The 12,580-nt window shown below is 38.9% G+C and overlaps 1 protein-coding gene across 1 annotated transcript in view; it reads right to left on the bottom strand.

Annotated features, from left to right (window-relative positions):
• Positions 1-12,580, bottom strand: part of macf1a (microtubule actin crosslinking factor 1a) — a 204,722-nt gene that overhangs the window by 117,901 nt on the left and 74,241 nt on the right. Inside the window, exons 3-6 of the mRNA XM_044139234.1 lie at positions 11,012-11,073; positions 4,449-4,538; positions 2,267-2,344; positions 1,407-1,499 (exon numbers count right to left, since the gene is read on the bottom strand). Coding sequence (XP_043995169.1) covers positions 1,407-1,499; positions 2,267-2,344; positions 4,449-4,538; positions 11,012-11,073 — 323 coding nt within the window. The remainder of the gene's footprint in view (positions 1-1,406; positions 1,500-2,266; positions 2,345-4,448; positions 4,539-11,011; positions 11,074-12,580) is intronic.

Below are 12,580 nucleotides of genomic sequence, written 5' to 3'. Positions count from 1 at the left end.
TGCATCACATGACCGAGTGTGATGATGAGTATCTGCAGTTGCTTGCATGGCAGGGAAACGAGAAAAACCAGCGAAACCTCCGGACCAGCAGCAGCAGCAGCTCAACGCATCAATCACCTCAACCTCCAAGCAGCTGGAGCCCAAATCCAGAGCAGCGTCTGCTCTACATCTTTATTTTTAACTCTTCTTGTAGCTCTGATCAAAGCCTCCTCATCTCACCTGGAACCAGAACCAGAACCAGAACCCAACAGATTTCACAGGAGAAATGAGAAAAGATCAGGGTTTCTGCAGTTTTGACCAACGCAAATGTAAGACTTTATAAAACCCTTATGAAGGAAATTTAAAACCTGCATCTCCATTGAAAAGTTCAAATATCATCCAGCCAACTGGAGATACATTTTTAGAAACTCATGATAAAAGCAGAAATGTAGGATGGCATATTAGGGCAATTATAGATAGAAAAACATTTCTAGTAAATTTCCTCCAAAAAACTCAGAAATTTTGAGATTAATTTCTGAAATTTTCTAGAAAAATAAGGAAATTCCTAAGTTTCAAAGTCTGACTTTTTTCTAACAATTTTTTGACTTTTCAAACTCATAATTTTCCTTATTTTGTCTAGAAAATTTCTGAGATTACTCTCAAGATTTCTGTGACTTATTGGTAGAAATTGTGTCCTTTTTGTCCAGCTATCATGGCCCCATTATGAAAAAGAGAATTAGTTAGCAAGTGCATATTAGCAGCTAGTTAGCGGTAGCCTCAACATCTCGAGTCATAAAAACGTCTGAGTGTGACTCAAAGTTTACCCTGACAGAAAAGTCAAAAACAATACATGAGAATATGGGATTAAATATTTATGGCAAGACAAAATTTCCAACCTGTGATTCGTGTATTTAAGGCCAACTTACTTTTTTTAAATATCCAAGAATTATTGACTTAAATCAAGTTAGTTTAGTCTTATTTCAAGTGAACTGATATTTCAACCATAAACTAGATCAAAAATTCTTGGTAAGATTTTGTGTTTTTGCAGTGTGGGATGAAGAGAAACCGCTGCAGATTAATTCAATACAACATCACCATCCAATCACACGTCTGACTGGAAGTCACATGATTTCTTTGAATGGAGCAGAGAGGAGCAGAAAAATCAGCAGCGGATGCCAGTGAATCGTTTCTTTCTCTCAACCAGACGGTAAACAGCAGGAAGCTCCTGCATCCAGAACCACCAACCAGCAGTAAAATCTTTATAGAATAATTAGAAACTAATCAAGAGAAATCCTAAAGCCTCCAAACATCCAGACTTTCTTGCCGTTGTCGTTCAGACTTTGACTTTTCCATCACGTTTCTCCAAATCACAGCTTTTCATTCCAGAAATCAGATTTCACCAGAGGCTCCCTGTTAGCAGCTCAGACCTGGAAGTGGAGAATGATGGTCCAGATGAGTCCTAACGTCAGCTTCGGGTTCCCATCAGTGATGTCATCGTTCCGGATATTCACCAGTTTGACCTAAAATACAACAAAAAAACAGATCAATAAAAAACAGAACAATCTGTTTTAGATCCAGATCTTTAGAGAAACTGATAAACTGCTGGTTCTGATCCAACTGCTCTGATTATGCAAAACAAAACCAGCAGCTGTAATAAAAGGAAAATGATCAAACTAAAGATGAGGGTTGCACTGTCTGCAGTTTCCTGGCCGATCATGATATTTACAAAGCAGCTCTTATTTAGTCTTTCCTTCAACAAATGACCATTTTCTTGAGTATGTTTTCTCCAGATAACGATTAATCAATTACTAAATTAGTTTACAATTATTTCAATAACCAATTAATCATGATTAATACAAATAATCGTTTCAGTCCCATCATAATACTGCCTACACTGTGACTTGCGGTGGGGCTGGTCTGTTTTCTGAGATGTTCTGGGTTGTTTTTGTACCAAATGTCCAAATCTCTTCAAAATTTTCAGCAAGAAAGAAAAAAAAATAACAGAGCTGGTTGAAAATTTTCTGCAGTGATGCTTTCCTCTTTAGTAGCCAGTTTGTTTGACACATATGGTTCACCTGGACATTTTCTTCTGAAACCTTTCTGCAAACAGATTTACCTAAACGATGCAAATGAGGAGGAAAATCCAAATGACAGTTAATCAAATTCATCATAATTATTGACGTGTGTGAACCCCATAAGACTGGATTCTGAAACTGAATCCAAAGGTTTTATTTTTTTAATAAATGTTGGTAACAGCGGCCATGTTAGTCAGCGTGGGAACCGTTACCTGTCTCTGTTTGAGGAAGTCCAACGCTATCTGGACATTCTGCAGCCGATGAAATCTCATCCGTCCCTTTTCTCTGGGCTGCAACAAAACAGACCAAACATGAGAAGAATAAAAACATTCTAAAGTGCAATTAGAGTGATTAAAGTCCATGCTGTGGAGTCAAAACTATCAAACAATCCTCCAGGTGGCGCTGTCTTCACCACTGGCTGTTGAAAACATCCCAAACTGGCTTTTAAACTGCAAACTTTCACTCTGCCAGCCTTCATCGTCTGTCAACATGGTTGGTTAAAATTTAGTTAAAGGAAAAAGAAGAAAATCACAGGAACTGGAGTGGAGTGCAGGATGCAGATGTGAGCACACTGAGGATTAATAAACAGGAAGAGCAAGGGTAAAAATGCTGCTTTTTCTCCATTTTTTTGTACATTATGACATTTTTGTTGATAAAATTTGGTTAAATTTTATCTGTTACATTTTTTGTGCTACATTGTCAACTCTTATGTTATTTAATCAAATAGTTTTAGTTTTTCCAGTCTCATTTGTCTAATCTTGCCATATCATCTTAAACTGTTCATTTTTCTTTATTTTACTAATCTTATAAATGTTTTTGGTCTTGTTTTATAAATTTGAGGCCTAAAAATGCAGATTAAAATGTTAATTATTAGACGTGTTTTGTATTTAAGCCTTCATTCAGGAAGGCGACTGTATGCCTTTCTATGATGTGAACATGATTTTCTCAGGAAGTCGGCATTTTTAGAGGGGCCATGGCCCCCCGTATCCACCCCATGGGGGCGCCACTGTTCATCATGTGATTCATGCAGATCTCCGTCATGTGCAGCTCGGTTTAGTTCAGTGCTTCTCAACTCCAGTCCTCAGGCCCCCTGCTCTGCATATTTTAGATGTGCCTCTATTCCAGAACAGCTGATTCAAATGACTGCATGACCATCAAGAGCTGCAGGAGCCTGTTAATCACCCACATGTTCAATCCAGGTGTGTGGCAGAAAGGAAACACCTAAAACATGCAGGACAGGGGGGCCTGAGGACCGGAATTGGGAAACACTGGTTTAGTTGGACCTGTGCCACGGCACGCTCATGCAACCCCACAGCTCCCCCTGCAGGGCGGAGGGTGGAACTGATCAGCACGTACTCCCTGAGCTCCTTCATCATCCTCCTCTTCATCATCTTCCTCCTCCTCTCGTCTGAGGAAGATGAGAGGCAGCGCTTGAGAGACATGTGCCCTTTTAGGGGCGAAGCCACCCTTCTGTTGCTACGGTAACGGGAATGGAAATAAACAGAACAGAGGAAAGATGAAAGAAGCAACTGATGGACATGATCTGATGACGGATTCTGACTTTGAGATCTCAGTTTGGGTCAGGCAGTAAATCAGTTTCACCAGGTAATCAAATGTTTGTTTTTTGAAGATTTAATTTTTATTAAGGTTTACTTATTTATTATTATTATTTTGAGCACCAATGTACTTTTGTTTCCCAGTTCAGGGTGATGTCAGCACGTCCACGGCGGCCATCTTGTTTGACAGCCATGTTTCAGCACTTCTCTATATTAAAATAATAAAAACTTAAATGAGGAATATTGAGCATTTCGTGAAGTTATACTTTGGAATTGGTTTTATAGACGAGGTGAAACATCAACGTCAAATTATGTAATATGAAGAAAAACCAGACAGACTCAAATGGTCACATCAGATCTCAAACTATCGCAGCTTTTTTCTATTAAAAGATTTTTCTCCCTTATTGGTAAAGTTGCATCTTAATTCTGCTAATATTATTATTATTTTCTCGTAATTAAACAAAAGTCCTCGCAGTCTGGCTGTAATACTTCATCATACAACTTACAGAAGGGAGGATTGAAGTAAAAGCAACTTTATGAATATATTTTAGTCCCTTCTGTTTAGAAAATAAAAAGCTACTAATGACAAATGTGATGCAGTGTTTGTTTTTAAGCCACATCGCCCCGTCACTCTGCTCTGAAACTGTCAGGTTCTGTTATGTGGATCCGTCCCTCTGGAGCAACACAGTCAGCAGTCAGTCTGTGTTCGTCTGGATGATTTAAACCGACCCGTCACCCGTCCTGCACCGGCACCCAAACTCATTTTCCAGCCACAGCTTTTCTGCTGCAGAGGCTTGCAGGAGTGAATGAATAGAAACATGAAGTTGTGTTTTCCTACCAGAGTGACTCCAGAGAGGACCTCCAGCAGGGAGATGAGGTTGTGTCCGTCCCTCAGGTCCTCATACAGGTCTGTGATGTGCTTCCTCACCTGGGCGACAGACACACAGAAAGGTTACTCAGCCATCTGGACCGTCGCTGCTGGAGGCGGTTGCCATGCCAACAGATGAGGCACCAGCTGTGACCTCTCGTCAATGTCAAACAGAGGGAGGAGGCGGCTTTTCACAGTGACTCAGCAGCTAAAACTGATCTAATTAAATAACTTTAGAAGATATGAAAACAGAAACATAAAAGAAATCCTAAACCCTTTCTGTTTAACCCTTTAGACTGGCATGATTAATGAACTATTCAAGTAATCATCCACAAATTTAGAAATCAAATCATCGTTAACTGGAGACCTCAGACTCAAAAAAGGTAATTTGCTTAAACAAAAACTTTAGTAGAGCAGTAATTAACCCAAAACTGTTCAAAGATATATACATTCTGCATTTAAGATAAAAATTAAACTTTGTCTGTAAATATCTAATAACTGACTGTTTAATTTAAAAAAAATCACCAGATCAAGTGAAGCATAAAAACCTGAACTTTTCACATCTTGATGTTTGAAGTATTTTTAGCTGCAGATCCTTTCAGACAAATGATTAATTGTTCACTAATAAATGTTGTTATTACATTTCTGTCAATAAAATGTTTATTTTCATATTCAAAAGATAAATTGTTTTCTTTTTAGTTTCAATGCTGTACAAAATATGCTTATGTGGTTAAATGAAAAATCTGCAGAAAATGCCATTTTTTCTTTCTACCTGATTAATCATCAGAATAATCGATAGTATTGCTATTTCATTTTTAAAAAGTTTGAAGTTAGGAACCAGAAATTATCTGGAAAAAAAGCATCAAGGCACAGAGAAAGTCATGCAACAGCCAATAATGTTTTTATTTTCTAGGGGAAAGTCTGGCTTTAAAACAATGAACTGCAATCCCTGACATAACCAGCAGAGGGCAGCAGATTCACAGGACAAAGTTGAAATGTTGCTCTGTCATCATGGACCTTACCAAGCTCCGCCCACAACCGACCCACGTGACCGCAAGTCTCACAAGCAAAGCCTCTAGCGCATTATTTCTATGTAAACATGACTCCATTAGTGCATCATTTCTACCGGATTTTCACAATATATCAGCTACTACAATGGACAGAGGAAATAACAAGTTCATGTCATCATCTGGGAGGAGGTTACTGGTTTCTCAGTCACAAGCTGGTTGCAAACCTGAGGCCAGCAGGTGTCAGTCAGTCAGTTATGGTAGATCTGAAATTTGGTTTGATGACCTCAATATGAGAAGCTACAGACTGATAAGAGGAACCAAAGAGCTCTGTTAAGGTAAAGAAGCCATTTGTTTGTTAAAAGTTTATGAAATCTATTTGTTCTATTTGATGTTTGTTATGAATGACGTATAGTCACAAATGAACGACGTAATTAGTCCAATGTTTAGAAACTACAGCGGCTGTAATGCGCCACAGCAAATGTAAACAAAGGTAAAATAACCCGAACAGGTGATCAACTCAAAACCACTCGTACCTTTTTACTCTCTCTCTCTCTTTGTAGTTTAAGCACACCTGTTACCGTGGCAACCGCCTGCGCCCCGCAAGACGAGCAAAGATTACGTTAAAAACATAACATTCAGTCCGTTACGATATCAAGTTTCCAGGCTTGATATTTATTTTTGGATTATTAATCAGCGCTTCCCTGAACACAGCGATGGTTGATTGACCAGCTGTACTTTGTGCTAGAGTGGCTAACACGAGTAACAGTTTAGTCCAAAGCCTTTTCTGCTAAAATAAAATCTTTAGTGTGTGTCAGATACAGTACACATTGCATATTGATCTGTTTAGCTAACGTAAGACTGTGTAGCAGACAGGCTTCAAGGTGTAGAAGTTGTGTCAGAACTGCTATTATGCTGTACTTAGCTAACGGGAAGCGTGAGTTTGTGAGACGGCCACCCACGTGACCACGTAGAATGTGCATCAGCCAATGAAAAGCGGCCCCTCTGGTAAGGTCCATTATGGGATAAACATGAGGAAGCAGCAGAAATATTACAGGCTGGTCCTCTCTGTGTCACCATCTCTCCGTTTCTGTGGACCAGCTGCTTCTGGACTGGCTGTTAATTAGAGGACAGGAAGAAGCGAAGCTGCCTGGAAATGAGGAAACCTTGTTATCTAACTGGGTTTTACTGGGGAAGAGAGTCTGGTTTCCAGTCAATCTAACTGGGATTTTTATTCAGGGTTCAAACCATTTTCAAACAGTGAAGTTTAAGCATTTTAAAGGTAAATTTTTGAACTTTTCCAGCCACTTGAAGATAAGAACAATACAAACGAACTGAAAAAAGAAAGTTTCAATAAACTATTGTGTAATTTACACCCAACAGTAAGAACAAAGTAAACCAAAACAGAACATTTAATGTTTTGAAATGTCTCTGCCCTTACACAGCTGACTGGTCCGAGAGCATAAAACTAATTTAACCAAGAATCCCAAAGTTTCAATAATGTTGTAAAAACATTATTAGAGGATCTGCAGGAGCTGTAGCTCAATAATCAATAAGTTACAATAAGTATTAAATGTTCATTACATCAAAACAATTAAATTGACACCCTGCTTAAATTCGCACCAAGTTTTCTGACATTTAGAAGATAAAATAATTTTAGTAATTCTAAAAGATCTAAAACAAGAGAAGTTTATTCTGATTTAACTTCAGAGAGAAGTTTTATTATTGGGTGTATAAAATATCTAAACATTTTCCAAATTTAGGCTTTTAATCAAATTTCAGCTTTAAGCTCAACACATTATTTCACCCCTACATATGTCCTCTGGATTATTATTACTAATATTATTATTATTATGAATGCACTGGGGAACAAACAGTACTTCCCTTCAAAATAAAAACAGTATACTTGGCTTTTCATGCAGAATGCGGACATTTTCATGTTTTAATTTGCTTTTTGTTGTCGTCTGAAGGTCAGGGTGAGACCTGAAGGTCATAAATGTCTTATGTCTGGATCCTGGAGGGTCTGCAGGAGCTGCAGCTTATGAGCTGAGAGGAAACGGTGAGATAAGCTGATCAGGAAGGCCGGCCTGTCCTGGGATGACCTCTCAACCCACAGATTACTTCAAGTACTGAACCACATTGTTTACATTTCTGCAGCTGTTTTCTGCAAATTCCTGGGAAAATCTTTCAACTCTGACTATTTCTGCACAAAAAGCAAAATTTAAAATGTATACTTTATACTCTATATAAATTGACATAGTTAAATATGTGTATAAAATATATAAATAAGTTGACATAACCAACTAATTTAGTAATCAAGTAATCAGTACCTGGAGCATCAGACTGAAAAATGTCATTTGCTGAAATAATTACACATTCAGGACAGTAATTTAGCCAAAACTGTTCAAAAATATAAACATTTTGCATCTGAGAAAAAAGAAAAACTCTCTGTAAATGTTTTAGTTTTAACTGGTTCAAATTCTGTTAAAAAGTAAATGCATCTCATATTAAGCACTTTTTGATAACTGATTATTAATTGGTTAATAAAAAAGATAAACAGATCGGCTGTATTGATGCCAAACTTTTCTCATGTTGATGTATTTAATTAATCTGCAGATGGACGTAACAATTAAATGTTCACTGAAGGAATTCTGTTGTTGCATATTAGGCAATAAAATGTTTATTTTCTTATTTTAAAATGTGATTTATTTATTTATTAAATTACATATTTCTAATATTGTATAATAATCTTAAGTGATGAATGAAAGGTGCAGCTCTATGTTGTAAAATATTAAAGATAGAATTATTTAGAAATAAATACACAGAAAAATGTGAATTGTCCTAAACATCTGGTCTGACAGACGGGTTCCCTGATGAACACCCTGCAGGGTCAGAGTCCGTTCCTGCGGGGTCAGAGTCCGTTCCTGCAGGGTCAGAGTCCGTTAGTTCCTGCAGGGTCAGAGTCAGTTCCTGCGGGGTCAGAGTCAGTTCCTGCAGGGTCAGAGTCCGTTAGTTCCTGCGGGGTCAGAGTCAGTTCCTGCGGGGTCAGAGTCAGTTCCTGCGGGGTCAGAGTCAGTTCCTGCAGGGTCAGAGTCGGTTCCTGCAGGGTCAGAGTCAGTTCCTGCAGGGTCAGAGTCAGTTCCTGCAGGGTCAGAGTCAGTTCCTGCGGGGTCAGAGTCAGTTCCTGCGGGGTCAGAGTCAGTTCCTGCGGGGTCAGAGTCAGTTCCTGCGGGGTCAGAGTCAGTTCCTGCGGGGTCAGAGTCGGTTCCTGCAGGGTCAGAGTCAGGTCCTGCAGGGTCAGAGTCAGGTCCTGCAGGGTCAGAGTCAGGTCCTGCGGGGTCAGAGTCAGTTCCTGCGGGGTCAGAGTCAGTTCCTGCATGCCTGCAGGTAGCTGCTGTTTATTCAGGCTCATGCCAGCGTTGTGTAAACACACCTGTTGACACCCTGCACACCTGAGCAGCCACAGCATTCCAGACACAAAGCAAACAGGAAGTCAGGAGCAGTGATGTCATGCTGTGGGAAGCTGAGGACAGACACACTCACTGCTTTGTTTTCTCTTTTCTTCCTCTGACTTCACTCCTTCAATATTTCTATGCTTTATGTTTGGATTTGCTTTTCCATTCTTGCTCTAAGAGCTGGCAGAATGTACAGGATGTAAATATGATCATCTTTAGGAGTCAAACATTTTCTCACCACACTCTTCAGCAAACAGTGAAAAAACTTTAACATGATTCTTTTTGTTTGCCTTGTTTCTATGATGCATCTTTAAACTGGCTGCACAGATAAACCAGCAATTGTTCTCTAGAAGTTCAATTTTCTGCACATGCTTTAGTTTTATTTGTCACAGAATATCAGAAAAATCTCCAAACTAAGGTAGGATTATTAATCAATTACGCGACTGATTATTGTGAGTAATAATCAGTCGATCATGAGCAGATTTTTCATTTAAACACTTAAGCTTGTTTTAATACAATATTATCAATACATTAAAAAATGCAAATGAGCTAATACATTTATTTTCTATACTAAAAAGTGAACATTTTATTGATTAAAATGCAATAATACTTTAGTGAACACTTGACCCTTCATAGCAAAGGATGCATCTGCAGCCAAAAAAATAATAATTTCAATAATATGAAAATCTCAGACCTTTCTACTCCTGCAGACTAGAGCTGATCTGGTGTTTGGGATTAACCAACTAATAGCTGCTTATTAGGAGATTTTTTTTAATCTGTCATTTGAGGAGTTCTGGGTAGAACAGATTTACAGACAAAGAAGGTTTATTTAAGTCTTAAATACAAAATGTGTTTATTTTTCCTGTAGTTTTGGCTTAGTTACTCCTCTGGTTATTTTTTAAAGTCTGTATACTCCAGTTAACGATTAATCAAATAATAAATTAGTTGACAATTATTTTCGAGTTTTCACGATTAATCGGATTAATTCAATTAATCATTTCGGCCTTGTCCGAACTACTTTGTTTCTTAACAGCCTGTGATTTTAGTTTTAGTTAAAAAACTAATAAACTCAAAGCTTTTCAAAGTTTATAGACTGAGGCTGACAGAAGAATAAATCCAGAAATGAAGCTGATTTCTCTCTCATCTTCCATCTCTGACCCAGATTTCCAAACAGCGGTCCGTCCAGCTCTGCCAGCAGATTCTGGGTTGCGTTACTGGGCTGGACCGGCCCGCTGTGATGACAGTTGCTCCAGAGTTATGGGGTCAGACGGACACGCCCTCATCGGGTCATGTGACAGAAATACCCAGAATTCTCCTGGCGCTGCTACAAGTGACTGGACTCAACGGAGGAGAAGGAAATGTTTGAGTTGAGGTGAAGAAACAAGGAAAATCTCCTCCATGTTTCTTTTCAGTCATGATTACGAGTATAAAATTTAAAAGAGAGAATGCTTTTCACGAGTACATTATGATCCCAAACTGATGATAAATATTATCAATCAGGTTACATGTAGAGGGAACCCTGGAATGATTTTTTCATATATTTTCCATATTTATCTCTAGTTAAAGGAGAAACTTGAAGATCTGCAACGACCAACTAACCCTGACAAACGGTTTGATTACAATCCAGCAGTAATAATTCAGATTTCAAAGCAGTTTCACTGGACGCCATTTCTTCTCTCGCCACGGACCCGTCTGTGAATCTAAACTCTAAAAGCATGATGGTGGGTTAGCACACAACCGCAGGATCTGGATACCTGCTGAAACTCGGGCTAAACCTCAAAAAAAGCGGCTCATCTACTAGAAGATGACTGAAAAAGAAATAAATCACTGTGATGCAATGACCTAGTCAAAGTCCAGACGTCAAACTGACAGAGAGGGCAGTAAATGTAAAAGAGAAGGGGACTAAGAGTTCATCCCTGAGGTACACCACATGTAATACCTGATAACTAAAGTTCTGTTCAGCCCGACCCGTAGTGCAGCAGAAAGTAGATTGGATTTATTTATGACCCTGAAAACTGAAATCAAGATTTAAAAACAACCCAAACGACCAGCTGAGCTCATTAGAACGTACCTTAATGAGATGCTTGTTGACCCACTTTGTGAACGTTTTCTTCTGCACCCGGTCCCGCTCATCTGAGAGAGAAAGACAGGATGGAGGGTAATTAATTACATCATCAAATACAGAAAAACAAGATGTACAGCAGAAACACTTCAGACATTTATAACACGTATCCGTGCCAGCAGCGTGTCGTTTTTAGAACTGGGAGAAGCTGATTAGCATCTCAAAAGCTCAAACAACATCTGAACTGTGACTCCAGATCCCAGAGGAGTTGAAAAGAGAAGAAGGAAGTTAAACCATCTCTTCCATCCATCATAACAGGAAACAGGAGATATTTGGCAAAAAATAAATAAATAGATGAACTTCAAGCCCCCCAAAAACCCAATCAGATTATTCCATGATGGCTGCAGGATCTTATCCTCTACTTCAACGTCTCTCATCTTCCTAACCAATGGACACACAAAGACTTAGAGAAGCGTCAAAAGCAAGTGAGGCGGATTAGCAGAGCTAAACAACTGGTGGTGTCATCCAGGAGCTGTTAGCCAGACATGAGACTGTCACATAGAAACAGTCTTCAGTCAGAGGCCTCTTCAGACCGGTTGCAACACTGACTGCTACTGGAGATCCTTCCTGCCCACAGCAACACCATCCACAACGAAGATCCTCATCTAATACGAGTTACAACATTTTATTTCCTTTTGGGGTAAATAAAGAATGTTTGAACTGAATTATGTCATTGATCAGATTTATCATTTAAAGTGTTGAGCTGTGCAAAAGTCTTAGTCCAGAAGTTAAGTGTTTAAACATAGCCAGACGTTCTGGTCCTGATGAACCGTTTTTAACTCGGTTTGAGTCAAACTCCTGACAATTATCAGACAAAATATTTCCATTTTGGTTGTTAAGGTAAAAATAAATAATCTTAAACTAAAGAAAGGAAACTGTGCAGTTTTAAATTGGCTGTTTGTCTTAGTTAAACATACTTAGAGAAACAAAGAGCTGAAAACTGTCGTGATAATTCCCATTATCATGACTAACTTATCTCCTCACCTGGTTATAAATACAGGATTAATGTTTTGTTCACATCCAGAGGGATTCATCTTCCTAATTTATCAGTTTTTGGCAAAAAACCAAAGAGAACGGTTTTAGTACCAGCTGGCCTTCTGTTTGTATGTTTTCACAACTTTTCTGATTGTAAGGTGTTTTATTTGCGTTATATCAAACTCAAACCTTAAAAAAATCCCAGATTTTGTTCTTGCTGGTTGAGGATAACTCCAGACTCTCGTCTCCACCCAGACGGAGGCCAGAGGACTGAGGTAGCAAAGCCAGGAATAGAGGCTGATGTTCAGCCGCCGTTTTGTTATCTTTCCTCTGCTTATATTCGTCTCTACTTGTCCCTCCACCAAATACCATTTATGATTAAAAAAGGCTTGAAGAGGAGAAGAAATGATGAGGTTGGATAATGAAGATTGAGTCTCATGGATGGTTTTTCCCTCCAGTCATTTCAACAGATCTGCTTCCAGCCAATCAGCTGCTTGCTGTGTATGGTTGCCATGGTGAGGAGAGTGTCACTTCCTCCTTGAA

The sequence above is a fragment of the Gambusia affinis genome, linkage group LG14 (genome assembly GCF_019740435.1).
Source record: "Gambusia affinis linkage group LG14, SWU_Gaff_1.0, whole genome shotgun sequence".
NCBI lineage: Eukaryota > Metazoa > Chordata > Actinopteri > Cyprinodontiformes > Poeciliidae > Gambusia > Gambusia affinis.
The sequence above is the reverse complement of the archived record's forward strand: the minus strand, read 5'-3'. Positions and strand labels throughout refer to the sequence as shown.